The sequence below is a fragment of the Balaenoptera physalus genome (genome assembly GCF_965194825.1).
Source record: "Balaenoptera physalus genome assembly, chromosome: 12".
Classification (NCBI taxonomy): Eukaryota; Metazoa; Chordata; class Mammalia; order Artiodactyla; family Balaenopteridae; genus Balaenoptera; species Balaenoptera physalus.
Genome location: NC_138897.1, coordinates 13,188,424 through 13,211,102, shown reverse-complemented (window position 1 = coordinate 13,211,102; position 22,679 = coordinate 13,188,424). Strand labels below are relative to the sequence as shown.

The 22,679-nt window shown below is 44.2% G+C and overlaps 1 protein-coding gene across 9 annotated transcripts in view; it reads right to left on the bottom strand.

Annotated features, from left to right (window-relative positions):
* BCL2 (BCL2 apoptosis regulator) overlaps positions 1 to 22,679 on the bottom strand; it is a 184,665-nt gene that overhangs the window by 60,432 nt on the left and 101,554 nt on the right. Inside the window, exons 3-4 of one of the 9 annotated variants that reach the window (XR_014251750.1) lie at positions 12,869 to 13,073; positions 764 to 861 (exon numbers count right to left, since the gene is read on the bottom strand). The exons of 3 other annotated variants lie outside the window; for them this stretch is intronic. Coding sequence is in view for 4 of the 6 variants with exons in the window: in XM_082416934.1 (XP_082273060.1) it covers positions 15,729 to 15,929 (201 nt within the window). In the remaining 2 variants the exon portion in view is untranslated. 5 more of the 9 variants (XR_014251749.1, XM_082416938.1, XM_082416934.1 and 2 more) reach the window with 5 other exon arrangements.

Below are 22,679 nucleotides of genomic sequence, written 5' to 3'. Positions count from 1 at the left end.
ATGTTTTTGTACCCTAGTCACACTGATATGATATGAGCCTTTAACAAGGTCAAGGAGCTAATCTGTAGTCAATAACCTCATTCAAAAGAGAAGGTCAGACGCTTGGAGACACAGCTGCACAGATACACCGAGTTCTCTGGGAGAACCTCGGGGCTTCTACACATTCTGATCTCTCTTCCTAGATAACTGGACGCCTCTATTATTTCTCTTTCAGGACTCAGAATCATTATCATTTCCTCTAAATGACAAGCCTTTCCTAAAACTGGGTCAGATGCCCATTTTATGGACATAGCCCCCTATGCCAACCCCACTTATCTTACGGGGTTGAAAATGCCAGGATCACCTTCAGATAAAGACCAGATCTCAGGAAAGAGCTGAAGGAAAGAATGGATGAAAGACAACAGAAAAGCAAGAAGGGAGATGGGGGCTCGGAAGGACTGTCCTGTGACTGGTATTGTTACAGCTACATGGCCACCGTGGGTGAACGCTATGGAACTGTGGAAATCTCTAGAAGCAAAACCAGGCCAAGCCTAAAATTAGTTCAACTAATAAAAATTACATTACTTGAATGTTTTCAAAAGCAGATTTCGCTCTTGTATTTTTCTTTGTTCTTTATTTCAAGAAAATAAACAATGGTATGGCATTCGCATCTGAATCAGGTCCAACCCTGAAGGCTGGAGAAGTTCTCAGATGGCACACTGCACTGGGCCCCGAAAACGCCGGGTTGGTTCACACTATGGAAATATCAGCAGAATCAAATAGGCTTGGGAAGTTTCCAACAGCTTCGTAAGCATATGTTCCAAGTTCAGACAAATGTGAAGCGCAGAAGAAATAGTTAATAACAATGATGAGTGGAATGTGCTAGAAAGCAAGAATAAGAACAATTAAAGCATGTTTTCTGTTCATTTTTTTTTTTCAAAATTATCTGTTTCAACAGCAAAACAGACTCTCTGAAAAATTAAGTCACCAGTGCCACATATCAGGCAGAAGGACCTATGGAAATAGTACGGTCTTTGGAGTTAGACCCAGTTTGACTGCTAGTCCCCAAACTTCCTGGCTCCAACTTCCTGGCGAGTAACTTAAGTTGGTAGAGTCTCTGTTTCCTCATCATCTTTCAGAATTTTGTGAGGTCTAGAGAAAATATAAGTACAAGTGTTTGGCACATAGGTGGGCGTTCGATAAGTAATGACCAGCGTGATCACCACCGCCTCCTCCACTGTCAGAGAAATAGTCAAAGCATCGTTCTGGAAATTATGAATGACCCTAAGCTGGACTGAAGTTTAACTATGTACGTGACATGCATAAAGGTCTGAATAAGCAAATTAGAAGGCAAACTAGAAAATCCTTAACGAACATAAAAGAGCAAACTTATAAGTAATTTAATAGTACCCATTTTACTATAAACAATAGGTGTATATCAACTAGTCTTAATTTGTATTGATTTGTCATAATTATTCATTGTAACTCATAGTACTCATAACTATTAAGTTATACTATAATAACAGAACAATATACTGTATATCCTTCCAGAAAATGTTATGGGTATACATGCATACATACATGTATCTATTTTTTTCCCTCATGTATGAGATCAAATACTCTATAGAGACTTCAGCTTTTCCGCTCTACAATAATTGGGCATCTTTCTATGTGACTTCACGTCTATTGATCACGTTTTTAACAGCTGAATTTTAGTTCATAGAAACAATTTACCATCATTTAGCCAGTCCCCTACACAGATATTTTTCTTTTTTCCCCCCAGTTTGCTTGTTGGTTTTTTGGCTTTTGCTGCAAAAACAAAATAAATAATGCCGCAATGGATGTCCTTACATGTATGCAGGAAAACCTCCTAGAAGCGAAATTGGTGAATCAAAGGGAACGTAAACTTAGTATTTTCAAAATTAAGGTCAAATGACCCTCCAAAAAATTTATAAGACTCTACCCTTCCTCTAACAGTATGAAAAAAAAAAAAAAAAAAGAAAAAGAAACCTAGACTTTTTCACACTTGCCTAATTCTCTCTCTTGTCCCAGAGATGAAGGTACAATCTGAAATCATAATATTAACTGATTTCACTATTTACCCTTAAATTCATGATAGTTCCTTGCAGTTCTCATCTGCAGACGCTTCATTTAAAAAAATGTAAATAATGCCAGCGGTCCTCGCTCAGGCAAATAAAGTTCCTCCAGCCAAGAAGGAGGTGTGGGAAGAGCTCTCCGACACCCAGAAGAAAAAAGCAACAATTAACCAAACGAATCACAGATAAACGTGTTCAAGTCACCTTGCCTTGACTGAGGGTTTCTCTGTGTGTTCAACTCAGCACTAAATACTTTACATACATTATCTCACTTTAGGGTCTGTGTATTTGTGAGTATTTATAAGCCCAATAAAAGCCTCACAGATTGCCTGATGAGACCTGGGAAAATAAGAACTGTCCTTCACCTCTGACCAACGGCAGTGATGATTCAAAGCTCCCCACGTCCCTCCCTCTCCCCCATCCCTCCCCCAAGGAAATGCAAGTGCTATTTCCAACCAGCAGTAACAGGCCAGCCTTCTCTCAGCCCTAAATCCCTACCAACGGCCACGTCCAACATAACTGATGTGTTTCTTGATGACCCCGAGGCTTGGGGAAACCCTCAAATATCTTCTGAATCATTCAAAGAGATATACATGTGTCTGGTGTAGTTTTGGGGTTAGGTGTGTTTTGTTGTATTAAATTCTGTAAAAACTAGTCATAAAGAAGTGGTCTAGGTTAAACAGAGGGTTGAATTAACCAGAACACCTCCCTCTTCTAGCTAATGCGAGCCATTTACTGTACTTCAGACAAACTGGAATTTACCATGTTACTCACCCCTGATCTCACCATCAAAAGTTCTCATTCTTTTCTTTACCATCAAACTGAGCAAAAGAATAGATGCCCACCGCACCCCACCCACCCTGCCAACCAGGATAAAAAATTTGAAAAAGAGCTATTTCCCATCATTCCCTGTAGTCAGAATATCCCAAGTAACTTTGTTAAATCCACCCTTGATAAAGATCTCCCAGTTAACAGGACACCACTGAGATTAGAGTAATTAAGTCACTGGTTTCGATGCAAAGCTTGACTAAATGATTTTATGCCGCAGTATATATTCTCTGTGATTTGCTAATATAAACGTAGCCCCTCATTTATTTTTTTTTAAATTTTCTAAAAGTTTTGCAAAAGTCAGATTTTTGAAACTCAATCTACATTTCCTCCCCAAATTAATAAGGTTACACCTCCAAGCACAAAGACATGTTCCATAAAGCATCAGAAGCCAGACACCAACAGTATTGTGAGAGTTAAGTCTCTACTCACCAGAGACCACATTTCATTTTTCAGAAAGCAGGACCACAACCCCTGTACCATCTCTTCCCCCTGCAAGGGGAGAAGGCCTTCTCCCAGCCCCCTTTCTGAAGGTCAAGGCCCTGGTGATGGTTTCCAAGCTCTAGAAACCATGAGGATGTCCCAGCAAATGAAACCACTTTAAGAATCTGTCTTTTAGTAGCTATAAATCCCCTTGGTAGGTCTATGATAGGCCTATCTTTGACTGTATCCCACTTTCTAGCCAGAAAAATTTTCATGAGGTTCCAGGATATTCAGGAACTTATCATTTGTATTCAATAGTGTCACCACTAACTTACTCAAAATGAAAAAATGCTTTTTTTGTGTGTGAAATCCATCAAACTCTATTTGAGCATCTGAGGCAGGTTTCAGGGAAATCACTCACTGTGGGTATCCGTGCAGAGCAGCTGCTTGCAGAAGAAGTGAAACCAGTCCTGAAGTCCAGGATAAGCCCTAAAGTTTCCTGATGCATTAAGTGGAGATTCTGAAATCAGTGCCAGGGAGTAAGGTTTTAGGATGGTTTGTTTGCAAAGCGTGAAAGAGCAGTGTGTTTGGATGCCCTTAGGACAGGCCGTTGTATATGACTGATTCATCTCTGACCAATCAGAAGGAGCTAAATGTTGAGGTGAGTATGAAATTTTGAAAAAAAGGACCTGGCTTTTATTTCTTTCACATTATTTAAAAAATAACCTAAAACAGCCACTATGGAGAACAGCATGGAGGTTCCTTAAAAAAACTAAAAATAGAGCTACTGTATGATCCAGCAATCCCACTCCTGGGCATGTATCTGGAGAAAACCATAATTTGAAAAGATACATGCACCCCAATGTTCATTGCAGCACTATTTACTATAGCCAAGACATGGAAGCAACCTAAATGCCCATCGACAGATGAATGGATAAAGAAGATGTGGTACATATACACAATGCAATATTACTCAGCCATAAAAAAAAGAATGAAATAATGCCATTTGCCGCAACATGGATGGACCTAGAGATTGTCATACTGACTGACGTAAGTCAGACAGAGCAGGACAAATATCGTATGATATCACTTATATGTGGAATCTAAAAAAACGGTACAAATGAACTTATTTACAAAACAAAAATAGAGTTACAGATGTAGAAAACAATCTTATGGTTACCGGGGGTAAGGAGCGGAAGGATACATTGGAAGATTGGGATTGACATACACACACTGCTAGATATAAAATAGATGACTAATAAGGACCTACTGTATAGCACAGGGAACTCTACTCAATACTCCATAATGACCTATATGGGAAAAGAGTCTAAAAAAGAGTGGATATATGTATATATATAACTGATTCACTGTGCTGTACAGCAGAAAGTAACACAACGTTGTAAATCAACTATACTCCAATAAAAAAACTCCTAAAAACATAGCTTGTGATATTTAAGTCACCTACAGTTTGAGGACCTCCTTCCTTCATCTGACAGCTGTTCAATCAACTACTATGTGCCGCTGCCCTGGGTGCTGGGAGGTGTTGTAGAGAAAAAGACACGCATGGCCCCTGCTTTCAAGGAGCTGAAAGAATAAACATGCCAAGCACTGACTGTATAATATGAAAATATGCAGAAGATGAAAGTAGGGTGATAGGAGTGGGGAGGGCTGGGTGGTCAGCGGGAGCTTCTCTGAGGATGTGACATTTAAACAGAGACTTGAAAGGCCAGAAGGAGCAGTCCCAGGACAATTAGGAGGACCATAATCCCGGCAGAAGTCACAGGTAGCAAAGGCCCTAAGAGGGGAGCTTGCTGCGTTACGGATCAGCAATCAGCCCACGTGGCTTGTGAGCCACAGGCTTGAGAGTTGTGAAGGGGTCAGGCGGTGAAACACTTTGCAAATCAGGACGAGGAGTTTGGGGATTACCGTAAGCGTGACGGGAAGTACTGGGGGTGATCAGATGAACTGAAAAAAAACTCTTCTGCAAAGACCCCAAACTAGAGAGACGACCAGAGACAGTGGGGAGAGGGGGCAGCTGAAGAGCCCCTGTCTCTGGATACCCCTCCCCCAATCAGTGAGAAGCACGGAGGGCAGCTGGGTTCCTGGGATGACATCAGCCTGTGACACCACGGCCACAGCACAGGCCAGGACATCAACCCTTGTTTGGTCGAGACCAAAGTCAGCAAAAGACCTTCCCCCTGCCACTGCCCCAACTTCCAGAGATAATCCCGCCTCTCACTCCTCCCCAGAAATACGGCCCCAGTCTCCTCTCTGCGTTGAGACACGCAGAAGCATTTGGGTCCCCAAGCACTAGCAGATCCCATACTTCTGTTAACTACTTCTGGGGACAAAAATATCTCTGAAATCCTTAATGCATTTCATCAAAGAAACGAGGTTCATCAATTCTGCAGCTATACATAAACATGTTTCATGATATGAAGAAGAAAACTCCCAAGTATCAGCCCCCCATGATGAATGTCCCAATCAACCATTAAAGACTTATTTTTAGCAGTCAACCACTAAGTTCTGAGCCGAATGCAAGGTCATGTGTTATCTGAGAAGCACATGTCATTGTGGTCATTAAACAGCTAATCTGGGGTGAGGTGTTCTAGGGAAGATGCTTGTTATGAAAGGAGAGGGTATTACAGTGATTACTGCTATTCAGAAACTTAAATAAATGCACATAAATGGAACATGGACTTAATAACTAAATTTCAAATATTTCAAATGAGTCCACTGAAATAACATTACTAGATATATATTATTAACATTGGCAAAAATGTGCCCTAAGGTTTTTCAACCTATCTTTCGATGATAGTACGGTGGCCAGACATCAAATACATGGTTCTAAAATGATATGATCACATCTAGCATGTTAGTGAGAAGACCAATGTAGATTTATTTCCTTACTGGCCTGACCTTGAGCAAGATAGATTACATTCCTAAACCTTGGTTCCTCATCTGTAAAAAATAAAGATAATCATATCCATCTTTCACAGGGTTGTTATGATGATTATATGAGATAAAGTACCCAACACAGCACATGGCAAAGTTGTAGATACCCAATTACTGTCAGCTCACTATTCCTTCAGTGTGCTGCTTCTATGGTAATCCACATTTTTAGCAAGCTAAGAGTTTTACTTTGGGGGGCACATTTATTAACACCATCCAATGGCATTTAAGCAAAGGGCTGGAATTTTTCTCTGTTCAGAGCTGTATCTTCAACACCCAGAAGAAGGCTTGCCTTACAGTAGGTGCTCAATAAATAGTCACTGAATGAATGAATGAATGAATGAGAGGTTACAGTGACACAAGGTTAAATTTAAAGGTCAATTATCTTAATAGCTGAATTGTCTGGTATGTTTTTGATGGAAGAGATGTATTCTGAAAGTGCATTCAGACAATCAACTTACAAATGCAGCCTTCTTACAGAATAAGTGATCAAAATCATCTATGGAAGAGAGCAGTTGTTCAACTATCTATTGTGATACTTCAACCTCAAATCAATGGGAAAAGTCTGGTCCCAAGGGCTCCCGGATCAGCAGGTCAATGGTCCCCAGGAAAGTGGGAACCACCATATATAACTGGCCTTGAACTCAACTTCCAGGTAGCTGAGGGTCAGTCTGAGGGTGCCCACAAGGCCACCTCTCCTGTCATCGCCTCTCCAGGGCTGGGGCTGCCCCGACATCAGAGTGGTTAGGAATTGACCAGAGTGAGTCTCGAACAGAAGAAAACATCATCCTGGGGAAGAGAAACCTACCTCGGTCGGAGAGCTGGGGATAAGGAGCTGGGTCTGCCACCAACAAGCTGTGTGGCTCCGGGTAAGTTCTTTAATATTTGGTCAAGCAGGCCTTGGTTTCATTGAGTTCAAATGATCAACACTGGCCTATTTTATCTCTGAAAGTTCAAAAGTCCCATGCCTGGACTATGGCAGCCCAGCCGGTATCCCTCCACATGGCCTTGCTGTTGTGAAAAATTACATGTACAGAAACCACAGATGATAACAGGGGAGCAAATAAGGAAGAAAAAGTCACTCCTTCACCCTCTTTTCAAGAACTACTGCTCACAATTGCTCACATCTGGCACGCCTCAACAGTAATCATTTGCAAGGTTCAAAAACATTGAACCTTGAAAGTGAAATAAGGAGCTTTATCTTCAAAAGGAAAATTAAAGACCTGGAGCAGACCCCTTGGGACCTTTTTATTATACCTGGATAATGGCAGGTATTATTACTCTATCCAGCAGTATATTTTTATGAATAGGCTAACACATACCCTTAGGCTGTAAAATTGTGCTTTAGGATATAACATGTTGATTCAGATACAAAATAAAATACTGTTTGTATGGTGGGTTTTTAATGAAAAGTCTAAAAACACACCTATTTAACAAACCTCTATTTTTTATAGAGCCGGCCTAAAAAAGCCTGCTTAAAAAAAAAAAAAAAATCTAACTATGGGTGGTCTCACACCTAGAAGTGGTACAAGAATCCTTTGTCAGATCATGTGTCTTAATTTTTGGTATGGAAAAAGTGGTCACCGTAATTATAAGCCAGAGAAAGTAAAGAGTTTAAGAAATTCTGTGCAGGAGGGGAGTAATAGTTCGTTATTAGCATTCAATAAAACTGTAATTTAACCAGCTTTTAGGTCTGTAACGATCAGCTTTAAAATGACAGCACTTGACAATTCTCTACGTTACCTTTCGGCTATTTGTCCAAGTGTCTTATTTCCCCCACAAAAGCTACGCTCCATGAAAAGCCCTAGAACTACCTCCACTCCACGGCCCACCAGACCTGGTACACGGCTTGTTTTTTGTGTTTACTGAACCACAAAGAATGTTTCAGGAACAACCTCAGGAAAATCAGGCGAGAAATAATTCAGGGTAAGAGGAAATCAATGCGTCACTTGTTTAGAAGCTATTCCCTTAGGCTTCAAGATATTTCAAATATATCCTTTAAAAGGTTCAGTTATGGAAAAAGTTCATTTGTGCAGATTTTGAAATGAGTTTTAGCCGAGAAAAGAGTCAATAATAATTATTAATGAAGGAGGAGGGGGAAAGTTTAGTTGTGTAACTTAGTCATTTGGTTCCTAAAACCTTTTTCCTGATTGAAAGGCATCATTAGGGGTTGAAATACACATATTGGAGGAAGAGATATAATGTGATTGTTTCTCCCTCTATATGGTCTTTTGGGGCCTTCAAATGAAATCATCAAAGTCAAGTGAGCCAATGGAAAATTAATGAGAGCTGAGCATTTTGTACTGTTAAGATGCTTAGTTAACTCAGGCAGCAAGAAAGAATCACACGGGCCTTTATCACACGGGGTAAAATACAAACGCCCTCCCAGAAGGCTGGGGCACAGATGAACCTGAAGCATTATAGCTATGACTTCCCTTTGGCTTGGATTTCCTGGATTTCTTAATTCCACGTTGCACCAACTTTTCTTCTTAATCATTTATACATATATATATATAAATATAAATATATATAATTCATATAATCCCAATCTTTTAGCATCTAACCTCTATCTCCCAGACTGCACCTCACAACGAGAAGTGGCCAAGAACAATTCTTCAAATCTTTCCCTTGTTTTGATTTCTTAGAATAGGAAATAGGATGACGATATCAAACCAGGTGAGAAAAAGTAACATTTTCCTGAAGCAGGTAAGAAAGTTATGGCTTGGTGACACGTGGCTGCCAAATTCATAAGGGTTGAAATGGACCTGAACGTGCTCCTAAGTGCTTGGCTTCTTCCAAGGATGCTGCAGTGACAAGAGCTTGGCCTTCAGAGTCTACCCTGGGCTCAAGCCCCAGGCTGGCCCTTCGGAGCTGTGCCATCGGCCGCAGACCATTCACTTTCTCTGAGCTTCGGCCCCCTCGTCTGAAAATGAGGAAAATGCCCGTACCTGCCCGCGGTTTTCGGGACTCAGATAGTGCAAGGCAAGCCCCTAGCACTGTGACCATCATCTGGTGAGAACTCAGGACCTGGGAGCTCTTGTGGTACCACCTTCTGCGGCAGTCGGGCAGGATGCATTGGGAAGCCAAACTACTGCCAAACTTTCTGTGACATTCCTAGCAGGGGGCGGGGGGCTGGGGGCTGCCTCAGAGGGACACCGCCTGTGAGCTGACGATCACGGCTAGGGTTGGCCTTTGCAAGCTCACATCTGGGAAGCGAGGGTAACGACAGGAACAGCGATGGAGAGAGAGGAAGGAGGCAGGGAGGAAAGCTTCCATAAGATAATGTCGCGTTCAAGCTCTCATCCTCAGCCTTCTCCCATCACCACCACATATTTTAAGTTCAAATGAAAGCCGTTCATTACCGGGCAGATATGGAGAGGTGGGATGTGTAGTCAGTGAGACAGCATCTTTCGTTGGCAAATGGGGGCAGGGGGTGGAAAAGAAGCACAAACAAGCAAGAAACTCAAGCTAAACTGGCCTGTCTTCCTCAGCCTGGGGTGGGAATTTCTCCACGGAAAATGTCTATGTTTTTAATATTGGGTCATGAGGTAGATTTTATTTGAGCGTTTCAGATTATTTGGTCTTTATTTTGTAAGGAAGTCGCTGTGTTTGCTTTCACAACAAAGTGAAGTAGTTTCAGTTAGAGGAAAAGAGAACAGTGATGCTGAAGGAAGGTTTAGCCTGAAAATCCTAGGTACCTGTGTCCGCGCCAACACACACACAGACACACATGGACACACAAACACACACAGACACACACGGACACACAAACATTCAGAGACGCACAGACAGGCACATGGGCACACAAACACACACAGACAGGCACATGGGCACACAAACACACAGAGACACACACAGACACACATAGATACACACAGACAGGCACATGAACACACAAACACACAGAGAAGCACACATACATATACACACAAACACAGAGACACATGGACACACATACACACCAAGACAGAGACGCATGCAGACACACACAGACATACATACAGATAGACACATACAGACACACACACACACACACACACACACACACACACACACACACACACACGGCTAGCTGGGCTCGTCCCACCTACCCCGTGCTGCGGGCAGCGGCATCTTATCTCCCCTCCCCTTGTTATCAAGAAAACCCTGACATCTGCAACCGCACACGGGGTAAACATGGTAGTAAGAACCAAAACCAAAACATAACAACAAAACAACACCCTCCCGCCACAAAAAAGCATCTTTCAAGCAAGCAAGCAGGTCTGCAAGGAAATTTTCAAGGACCGTTTCAAGATCTTTACTGCTCGGGAAGCACACATCTCACTGTTTTCAAATATGTTCGTGTTTTGTTTGTTTGGATTTCTTTTTGCCTTCGTTCTGCAGGAAGCCTCACAGATATGACAGGGTGATTTAATTCGGTACAAACCTCGCCTCCCTAATTCTTAGAATGTAGATAGATACCACTACCGGTATTCTTAGAGTTACACAGCCTCTCACACCAAATCTAGCTAAGTAGAACCCACATTTCTTTGGAATCCCTACTTTTAGTTATTCGCAGGTTTTTCTTTACAACACAGGAAACCAAATATGAGGCAGTGTTGTAGATACTGATAAATGGGCTTCTAAAATGTTCTCAATGGCTGGCAGAACAACACCTGATTTATAGCCAAAGAAGGGAGATAACGACTCACCCCTTACCCCTGGTAGAGGAAAGTTAGTCTAGTCACTCTTTTGTCAGGTGTCAGAATTTATTCCTGACAACAGATTCTGGCAGATGCCTCTGTGAAGGCACTTGCGAAAGTTTCTCCCTGCCGTCCCAGACAGTCAAGAGCCAAAGATGATAGAAAATTGACAGTGTACCACGTGATGGAAGAAAAACCAAGCTTTGAAGGAAGGGGTGGCGTTCGCCTGAGTGTCTGAATCCGCTGAGCCCTGAGCCCCATCGAGCAGGGGTTTGGAACAAGTCAGGCATCTTCTGCTTGAAGCGGGCAGTGAGCCTGCCGCACTGCAGAGGAATCAAGCGCAAGATCGGGGCCTCTTCCTTAAAGACTTATGCTCCGCCTGCTACACTGATATCCGGTTCACTACAGTGCACAAAGCCAATGCTCAGCCTCGGGCTGAATTTTCCCCACCAGGCAAGCTGCACCTTGAGCGGATAACAAATCACTCTAAGAAAAGTCCATTTTTTTCACCTAACACTGACATGTGAGACTTTCTACAAGATGGTCAAAATGTCTTGAAAGCCAGATTCCTGAAGATCTTTCAAAAGACACTAACCGGATATATGCCCAGGAGTGGGATCTGGAGAAAAACATGGTTCTAAAGGATACATGCACCCCAATGTTCACTGCAGTGCTGTATACAACAACCAAGACATGGGAGCAACCTAAATGTCCACTGACAGATGAATGGATAAAGAAGATGTGGTACGTATATACAATGCAATATTATTCAACCATTAAAAGAATGAAATAATGCCATTTGCAGCAACATGGATGGACCTGGAGATTATCATACTAAGTGAAATAAGTCAGACAGAGAAAGACAAATACCATATGATATCACTTATATGTGTAATCTAAATAACATAATACAAATGAACTTATTTACAAAACAGAAATAGACTCACAGACATAGAGAACAAATTTATGGTTACCAGGTGGAAACGGTAGGGGGGAGGGATAGATTGGGAGTTTGGGATTGACATGTACACACTGCTATATTTAAAATAGATAACCAGCAAGGACCTACTTCCCTGTGTATAGCACAGGGAACTCTGCTCAATATTCTGTAATAACCTAAATGGAAAAAGAATTGGAAAAAGAATAGATACATGTATACATATAACTGAATCACTTTGCTGTACACCTGAAACTAACACAACATTATTAATCAACTATGCTCCAATATAAAATAAAAATAAAAAAACAAAACAAAAACAAAAGACACTAACCAATTCATCCTTCTAAACCCCCCTTTTCCCACCACCCCCGACAGGATGTACCTGCTGGAGTGATCTCTACAGTCAACAGATGTTTAGGTAAATTAAGTGGATCATTTTATGTGACTTGAATGCATGAGTAACTTTTAAGTAAGTTTCTTTTAAAAGGAAATTAATTTACTCATTCCTTCCCTTAACTTCCGTTAGAACGTTGGCAGCCCAATCCGCAACTTTACTAAGATTTAGAAGACCTGGCTCTGCCAGGCGAGCAACCCCAGGCCGTTTACCTAAACCTTCGTGCGCCTCAGTTTACTTGTCTCTAAAATGGGGAGCCTGGGCAAGATGGTTTCCAAGGTTACTTTGAACCTTAGCATTTGGGGATTCCACACGTATGTGGAGTCTACTCTATAACAGACACTCTGCTGGACGCAACAAGGAGGCAAACGTGCAAAGACACGGTCCCGACGCATCCTGTTTACAGTGTCATTGCTTGGCTGTATTTCCAAACTTCCGTCATAGGTTCCGTTGACTTGGGATCAAATTTCTTTCTTCCTTGAAGTGTATGCCTCTCTTTGATGTGCAGAGATTCTTAGTCAGACGGGGCCCCCTCCTATCTGCACAGGCCTGGCCTAAGCATCCGTCCACTCACCTGCATATCACAGTTCCGCAGGTTTTTTCCTGGCACCCGGCGCCAGCAGGAGTTCTCTCGACAACGATGACCTCGGCCTGAGCTGCCACGTTTTCCGGAATTCTAGAATGTGGGGTGGTTCCTGATCCATGCAGCTTGCCCTGCTCCCCGATCTGGATCCTTCCTCCTCTCTCCTGCCTCAAGAACAAACGTCCTGGCCCGCAGCCTGAAGCCTCGGGACGAGAGACCTGGGTTAAAATCTGGGCATGTCGGACCTGTCATCATCCAGGCTCCGGCACACAGGCTGCCCTTGGGCAGAACAGCTTTGCTCATCAATCAAGCTTCAGGGAAGTGGGTGGTTTGTACGTGGGGCCCACTTTGCCGTGACCAAGCCCCTATGAAAACGTCTGAGTGTGAATGAAAAAAAAAAAACAAACCTCAACAGTCTACTTTCTATGTCTGCTGCAGGAGGGCCAAGACAAGGTTTTATTTAAAAATAACTCCCTCCTCTTTCCTGAAGGCTGAAAGCAAGCACATGAGCTTAAAAAGAATTCCTCTTTCAAGATTTACTAGTGACTCAGATCAGGAAACGCAGCTCTCAACTTAACGATGTCACATGCAAAACAAGAGAAAACTTGAGGGATGTTTCCCAAGTATTCAGAACTTAGAAATGACCTATTTCTAATTTTTAAAAAAGAGCCTCCTGAGAAGACATCTCATGTGATTGGGATGTATTAATGTGTCAATCAACAAGTGGAGCAAACGAATGTCATTTGAGGCTAAGCTGAGACATGACACAAGTCCCTACAAAAAGAGAGGTAGTTCATGGGAAGAGGTCAAGTTTCTTGTCACAGGGCTGGATACATACCCTGGCTATAACCTGCTACTGGGGCAAGTCATGTAACTTCTCTGAGTCTTAAAAAAGAAAAGAAATATAAATATATATGTATGTTATACCTACACACACATGATATATTGATATAATATACAGGGGCCAATTATGCTTTCAACTCATAGAATTGTGAGAACTAAGTGAGACACTATAAGCAAACCGTTTCTACACTGTAAACACAACAGAAATGTAAAGCAGTATTATAATAATAGACATATTCATTCAAATACATGTTACTCTATTCAAAATTATTTGATATGTAGTCTAGCTTTTGTCCTTTTTCTTATTTTAGGAATGAGTTTCTAATTAATTCAGTTTATACGTATTTCCTATCTGAACTCTTCACATTTTCAAAGCTCCTACACAAGTGACAGAAGAATACAAGTTTAAAATAACCAGAGAAATAACACCACAGAAATAGAATAGAGAGACGATTTAAAAAGCATTTACCCTTTGCCGCAGCAACACTGTGGTAATGTATCCTGCTCACATATGAATTGACTGATGAACAGTGTTATCTGTTAAGGCATTATCTGTAGTACCAAACGATTGGAAGTAACCAGGTGCCCATCACTAGGGGTGGTTAATTAAACATGTGGAGAAGATAGTTACATGATGACCTCCAACAAGTCCCTCTTCCCGGTGTTCACTCCCTTGGGTAGATCCTTCCACACTGATGCTGGGCTGGGCCTGTGACCTGCTCGGGTAATGGAACATTAGCAAATATGCTGCAAGAAGAGTCTTCATAAGCCCTTTTTTATTGGGGCATAATCCCTCTCTGCTTTTGGAATCCAGTCACCATGGGAAGAAGCCTGGGCTAGTCTCCTGGAGACACCTAATCCAGCCGGTGGTGGAATCTACCACCGACATGTGGGTGAAGCCATCCTGGACCATCTAGGCCCAGCCAAACTCCCAGATGACCTCATCCATATGAGTAAATCCATGAAAAATCACTCAGCTGACCCCGGTCCAAATAGCCCACCAAAGAATTGTGAATAAATAAAACCATTGTTTTAATTTAAGCCACTAAGTTCTGGAGCAGCTTGTCATGCAGTGATAGATAATGAATACCACCATGATATTCCCCAAACAGTGAAATACTATGAAGGTAGTAGCCTACCCATGAAGAAAGAAAAAGGATGCACTGACATGCTACAGTCTCCAAGATACAGAGATAAATTAACAGGCCCAGTGAAGAACAAGGCTGCCTTTTATGTAGGAAAAAGGAAAATTTTAAATACATATGTATATATATATACTTATTCTGCATGAAGAGACACTGGATATGTACTCAAGAAATTAACATACATAACTACCTGTGTCAAGGGAGTTAGGGGGTAGTGAACTGGGGTAGATGGGGACTCGGTGGGAGTGAAACTCATCAATAAAAATGTTTCTAAATTGTTCCAGTGTACGAACCATGTACGAACCATGTGAATCTATTACTTACTCAGAAATAATATTTTTTAAAAAGTGAAAAATCAGGGACTTCCCTGGTGGCACAGTGGTTAAGAATCCGCCTGCCAACGCAGGGGACACGGGTTCGAGCCCTGGTCTGGGAAGATCCCACATGCCGCGGAACAACTAAGCCCGCGTGCCACAACTACTGAAGCCCGCACCCCTAGAGCCCGTGCTGCACAACAAGAGAAGCCACCGCAATGGGAAGCCCGCGCACCGCAAGGAAAAGTAGCCCCCACTCGCCCCAACTAGAGAAAGCCTGCAGGCAGCAACGAAGACCCAACGCAGCCAAAAATAAATAAATAAATAAATGTATTTTTAAAAAAGGTAAAAAATCAGACTAATCCAAGATAGAAATGACAAAGGTTGAAAAAGTAGAATTTCAAATTGATTATTATAATTCTACCATGATGTCATCCCTTACAACAGCGTTCCTTTGAACCAGAATAATCCTCTCTTTGTAATACGTAAGGTGATTTGTAAACACAGTTTATCTTCCCTGCTACGTTGTAAGTGTCTTGAGAGTAGGGATCAGGTCTCATGCATTTCTGTTTCTTCTGAAACTGGCAAGCATCGTGCAGGGCACAGAGTAAGTACTCCATAAATGGTTGTTGAGTCAAAGAAATAGATAACATTTCTGACATCACCAAAGGTCTCCGTTGTTAATGCTGGTGAGTTCTCGAACATCTTCAGCCTAACTTCTCCCATCCATACACACACTCCACACACCATCTTTGAAGAAAATGGTGAGAATCCATCATATTTTGGGTTGGCTTCTCTCATCAACTTACTCTGAACTACTGGGCAGGGTATACACAAAAGCTAAATTTGAATGCCACGAAAGGAAGAAAAGCAAAAGAAACTCCCCCATTTAGAAAGAAAACAACAACACCCATAGAGGAAGTCTAGAAAAAGAAAGATCTTTTATTATTTCTCATCAGTAACAAATTTCATTTCTGTGGTTGAGTAAGCAGCGGCCTGCCGCCAGCTAACTCTGCAAAGCCAGCCAAGCGATCCAGATAAGTGGGCTGTGGGAATGTGGAGCCAGAAGGTCCTCTTCCCCATCCTCAGGCCTCCAGAGAAGTCGGTGCTCAGGCCACTGTGAAGAGGTTGTCTGTTCCGACTCTAGCATTTCCAGGAAAGAGGAGGCCACATCTTTCTCCGTAACTCGTTTCGGGGCTTGACAATTCTCCCTGGAAATCGTCACTTACTTTGAACCTGTAACTTCCCTCCTGTCCCCCCCACCCCCCGCCTCTTCTGTTACAGTTTGCTGTCTCCGGGTCTGACTCAATGAAAGCTTAACCTCTTGGAGGAGGAGGTCTGGGTCACCTCACCTCCATCCCTGTGTCCACATCTCCCCCTCCAGATGTGCTCGGTCACGGCCATCCCAACCCCCGGGCGTCCTGGACCGCGCCCTCCAACAGCATCCCGTGGTGACCCTGGCGCTCTGTCTGTGCTCCTCTAACACAAGCCAAGATAAGAGGAATAACACGGGCAATACAAGGCAGACGGTCCAGGGCTGAGTAGTAAAGGACACGCATAATTGGTGTGTATACCACTGTCTCAAGAGAGCCAGGGCACCAAAATCTTCCCCCTGTAAGTTCTCACCATCTCTCTTTCTCCCATATCAAATAATTCCAATTCCTCAACTGCTCTCTCTGATTTCATCTCCCAACTTGTGGATCCATTTCACTGTTGTCTGCCATGTTGCACTTCCCCCAAAGCTACGACAATGGGGACTCTGCCACCGCGGGGATCATCCTTCGGAGGTTTCACAAGGTAAAGAAGGTCGGAAAGCTGAGGCTGACAAACTAAAAGGCAGCTATGCTTTTGCCACAAGAGATCAACAAGCGTTGCTTATGTGCCTGCTGTGTGCAAGGAGGTGAGTTAGATGCTGTCAGAGACAGAAAAGAGTAAGACATCATCTCTGCCACTTAACAGGAGGAACACTGATAAGATGGCATTTAAAGAAAGGAATGTTGGCTTGGATGCGCAGAGCTCACTGACGGGTCAGGCAGCTGGGCGGCCATCAGGACCAGGTAGAAGGGAGGCAGTGGAAATGGCAAAGAGGAAAGAATCAACGAGTGGGTCAGAGGAAGCCTGAATGCTGATTCCTGGGTGCAGAGGAGAAATGTATGACGGAGGATGCTTTCCAGATTTCAGGTCTGGAAAAAAAAGGAAACCTATGCCACTCCTGACAGAGGCAGAGAGCGCTCATGGGGAGCGGGCTGTCCTGAGGACCCAGTGAATTTTGGAGAAAACAAGAGGAAATAGAATACTCAACTTCAGATGAGACACTCGGACTGGGGATATAGTTTTATGATGGAAGCCATGAGAACAAAAGCCTTTGTGGAGGAGCGAAGGCACAGGAAAGGAGAAAAAGGGACGGGCGCGGGGATCACTCCGCATGCTCAGCGTTAGGACGGAAGAAGCAGAGGCGGAGGCGGGGCCGGTCACATCCATCCTTGTAGACGTCCCTGCAAGTGGGCGTGGTTCTGCCCCCCACCCCTCCCACCCCGTAGGTGCTCCATGAATGCTTCATAACTGTTTGGAGAGGGAAAGGGAAGTGCAGTGGTCAGAGAAGCGGGAAGAAAACCAGCAACGGATCCAAGTCACATCAGTCAAAGGAGAAGAATAACTCAAAGATGGTCAAGGGCTAATGCTGCGTGGAGAATTACATGATTTTCTGAAAACCCAAGGGCACACCAAGGGTTCCAGGCTGCCTGGTCCCCCAGAGCGCTGGGTGAGTGAGTCCATCACCGGGAGGTCCTGCCTTCACCATAAAGTCTGCACAGACTCCCCAGGGTGGCGCTGCCTTACTTGGCATCAAAAAAAAATCCCTGGGATTTATAATATTTTCAATTTAATTTCTGTGCTGTTTCAGTTTTGACGATGAGATCTGGAAACACTGAATAAAAGTCTGAAAGGAAACTTGGGATGTTCAGGCTTGCATGGATTCCACTGACACTGGTTACTCTAACCTCGACTTTGGAAAGAGAAAAACTGGCATGGGAATTTCCTTGAAAAAAAAAAGACTAGTATTCAAAGATGCTGGCAGTTGATTTCACATCCGAGGGAAGGTACTTGATTAGAGGGACTCTTAACAAGAAGAACTGAAGACCTAAGTAAATATTCCCCATCTGCTCCTGGGCCTGCCACCTGGCCATTATCCTGTCTGCGCTGCTGATAGGTTTCAACCGACCAATTCTGTTTTATTTGTGCACGTCGAGAAGCCACCTGTCGTGGAATAGACTCACGCATTAAACAAAGTGAACATTTCTTATTTCCGTGCTTCCCATATGATTTTTTTTTTTTTTAAACACAAAGCACTCCCTTTCACCTTGAGCAGATTTAAGAAATGCTGACTCCGAAGAACAGGTACAAACAAGGCAATCTTTTGTGTATGAAGATTGTTAACAACCCACTCGTAGAAGGACTCCTCCTGTCCCCAACACTGGTGAATTAATCCATCCACACTTTTTAGCTCATTTCCCTGGTTGTTACAAGTGAAAGTGGAGCAAAAAGGTTTTAAAGGGGGCATGGTATATTTGTGCTAAAAACAGGCACCACACAAATCCAGAGATGGGAGCCGAAAAGAAATTCCAGGTGTAGGGAACAGTGTAAGAGCAAAGCGAGAAGAAGGGAGGTGCACGGTGTTTGGGGGACTGTACGTCAGGACGGAGGGGATGCAGGGAAGGGTACTGGGTTGAGGACTTGCAGCCACGAAGGCTGGGAGAGGGGGGGATTCTTCGTAGAGGGCCTTTAACGATCAAGCTGAGGAAGGATGACCTCTTCCAGAGAACTGGGCACCAGCGGAAGGTTTGAGCCAGGGAACAGGGAGGTCCCAGTGGTGCCTGGGCGGCACCCAGGAGAGGGAGGGGAACACAAAGTGCTGTGGGAATGGCATCGGAGCTAAAAGCGCAGGGATCCCCTGATTCCATAAGCCGCTGGTCTCACTGGTGGCCCAGAGTCTGGTGGCTTTGGGTCTCCTGGAATTAGTGTCAGCTCAGCGCCCACGCCCAGCAGTCCTCAAAAGGTCTAGTGTTTCCTTTTCCCCAGTACGCCGTCACCCTGGTGAAAGGCTGTAGGTCCCTTTGGGGAAAGCTGGGAGAAAGATTAAGAGTATAAATTTGGGGCAGTGTAGCAGGGTGCTTCCTCAAGGGGAACCAGCCTCCCCTTCGTTCAAGAGGCCCTGGGTCTGTAAACTGGCCCAAGTCTGGGAATTGACTGAGGGGCCATGACTTTCGGTTTTTATGATTCAAGTTTGACTTACGTTCACTTGACCTAGAACTGTTCTGCTTATACAGATCAAGTAAGAATTTAGTAGCCTGTCCATGGATTTCACAGCTAGCAACACCGTGAGGACAGAGTTGGAATTGGAGGAAATGAGGTGAGAGGGTTTGGGTGTGGAAGAAAGAGAGAAGGTGGAACCAAACTTGGCTGAGACGTGGGACCAGGACGAGGTGCCCCCGTGACCAGAGACTGGCAACGTCAGGGCGAGGGGGCAGTTTGGGGGAGGAAGAGGCAGAGCTGCGTTGGAAATGGTGATAGATCATCCAGTGGACGTGACCAGCAGAGAGTCGGAAATATGGGACGGAAATGGGAGGACTGTCAGGTCGGGAGGTAGGGGGTTTGGAACCATCTGCATACAAGCAGAAAGGCTGAGCGGGAGGAGACGCGATCTGAGAGAGGGCGACAGCAGAAGGCCGACACCAGGCTGCACGTCTGGATTTACCCGAGTAGGAGGAGAAAGAAAAGCTGGGGAGGACTTCCCTGGTGGCGCAGTGGTTAAGAATCCGCCTGCCAGTGCAGGGGACATGGGTTTGAGCCCTGGCCCGGGAAGATCCCACATGCCGCGGAGCAACTAAGCCCGTGCACCACAACTACTGAGCCTGCGCTCTAGAGCCCGCCTGCCGCAACTACTGAGCCCACGTGCCACAACTACTGAAGCCCACGCGCCTGGGGCCCATGCTCCGCAACAAGAGAAGCCACCGCAATGAGAAGCCTGCGCACCGCAACGAACAGTAGCCCCCGCTCGCCACAACTAGAGAAAGCCCGCACGCAGCAACGAAGACCCAATGCAGCCAAAAATAATAAATAAATAAATTTTTAAAAAAAAGAAAGAAAGAAAAGCTGGGGAGCTGGTCAGATGGGCTGCTCGGCAAGGTGGGAGGAAGAATGAGGCTTGTGCAATAGAGGCAAGAAAGTCTAGTGTTTCAAGAGGGATGTTTCCTGGGGTCCCAACTGCTGCGGAAAAGTAAAGCAGCATGGCTCTGGATGTCCTCGGAAATTGGTAATCCCCTTGTAAGACAGCTGTTTCAGGAGAGCGATGGAAACAGAAGACCCACTGGAGAGGTGGGAGGGGTGGTGGGAAGGGGGAGTAGGGGGTGAAGGGCTGGAGTTAGAGACGGACGAGCCAGCTTTTAAGAAGCTTAAAAACATGGGGAGGAGAGATGATTGTAGTCCTAAAGGCACAGCAGAGTTAAAGGCAATGTTTTCCAGGATTTGGATGCCCTGAGTATACTTGTGGACAGTGAAGGGGAGATGGGGAAGATTCTGGAAGGTTCTGGAAGGCTGAGGAGCCCTGGAAGGGCCTGGACTATTGAGCAGAGGACAGATGTGAGTGTACAGAAGGTCCTTCATGGAGGCCTCGGGGCTCACCCCCTGGTTATAACCTTGGTGGTAGGGGAGGGGTGCAGTGTGGACTCAGGGCCCAGGAAGAACAGTCTTTTATTTTTTACAAAATAGTGAAGGCAACATTAGCACTGAGTCTTTATTATCTTATCGCTGGCTTCAGATTTCATTCCTGTGTCGCACGTTCCCAGTGTGTTTGCTTAAAACTTCCTTAGTCTGTAACATCCTCATCAGCAAGGAGTTTCCAGCAGCGATTCCGGGAGCAAATGTGTTCCCCTAAATGCATACTGCTCTTTTGTGAATGAGACACAAAGAAACTGAACTTCTAACTAATGAAAGATACTGGATTAACAGATAATATTTTATCTGGGTTTCAGTTCAGTCATATGTCTCGGAACGAGCTTATCTTGCCCTTAAGCCTCCTGCTTTCCTCAGTTCATTTTTTTCCCTGCCATTCAGACCGGGTGGCGGGTTCTTATTTCTTGCCACTCACTCCTGCAGGACTCCTCGGAATCAGTCCAGTTGCTTCGTGCTGAGCCCGACTTTGAAGGCGGGGCCCTTGCCTGTCACTCCTTGTAACCCACGAGCTCCGTCCTCACTCGTGATCTGATTGTTTCCTGACCCGGTTCTGAATCTCCGGCCCTTCTCTTTACTTCTCTCCACCTCGCCCCAAATACCAAGTCTTAGGCTCAAGCGTTGCTCTGTCCTCTGCGTGTCCGCCGTCCCGCTGTGGGCTGCAGTTCCTCTGCATCCTTCCAGAGCCTCAGAAAACTGCCTCTTGAGTATGGCTGGTCCTGTTCTCCCCACCCAAACCTTCCTCTTCTGCTTTTCTGAGCCCACGGGAGTCTCTGTGGGTGGCATCCTTTATTTCCAGTTTTAAGCCAGCTCTGCTTTTTAAGTGGTCACCTCAATCCTTTGCTAAAATTCTCTTTGGTGGAACACTGTAGTTTTGGTAACCCCTTAATGTCTACATTTTAGGGAATGGGGCCTGATTTTAGTCCTTCAGACACATACAGTGAAATCGGCACCTGACAGTAAGAGATGTTGGTGACAGGCATAGTCTTCTTCTCCTGAATGTAAAATATCACGGCGCTTGGCGTTACTCTAACTTAGCTGCAATCTCTGGCTCTCCCTGGCTAAGGACGCCCTTGCCAACACAGCAGAGCCACGCCAAGCAAAGGCCCTTCTACGAGGTGCCAGAGGGAAGCTCTTACATCATGAAAATCAGGGGACAGACCATCTCTGATTCTCCTGGTCCTTGCACAGGTTTTATCAGAGATGTAACCAGTTTGCTCTGGGGGTGGGGGATTTTAATGACTATGAGAGTAGAACACTGCATTTCTAGTTGCTCTCTATGGTTACAGGAAACTTCTAAGTGGCCCTAAAAATACTGAATTTAATAGTTTTGAAAATTCCGAGTTTCTCCAACGGAAAGGAGGAAAGGGAAGGAAGTTATGATGCTTTCAATGGGCACATGAATTAGGGTGTCCCATTTTACAGATTAGAAAAGCAAGGCTAGACAGTGAGTCTCATAGTGATAAGTAGCCACAAGCCACAACTGGGACCGAGGTATCTCAGGTCTGAATTCCAAGCCTTATCAAATATAGGTTACTACCTTTACAAAAAGGATGAAAAAGTGTGGAAAGGAATTGCAGGAAGGGGGAGTGGGAGAGAGAAAGAACATATAGAAAATTCAAACTTGTTAAGATACATGTCCCTTAATTTATACATTGCTCTTGATTAAGACTAAGTGACCTGAATTCTTACACACAGTGAAAGGGAAAAGCAGGTAAACAGATTCATGCTGACTGAATATGTTACTTTCCCTCCCCAAACTATAAAGGTTGG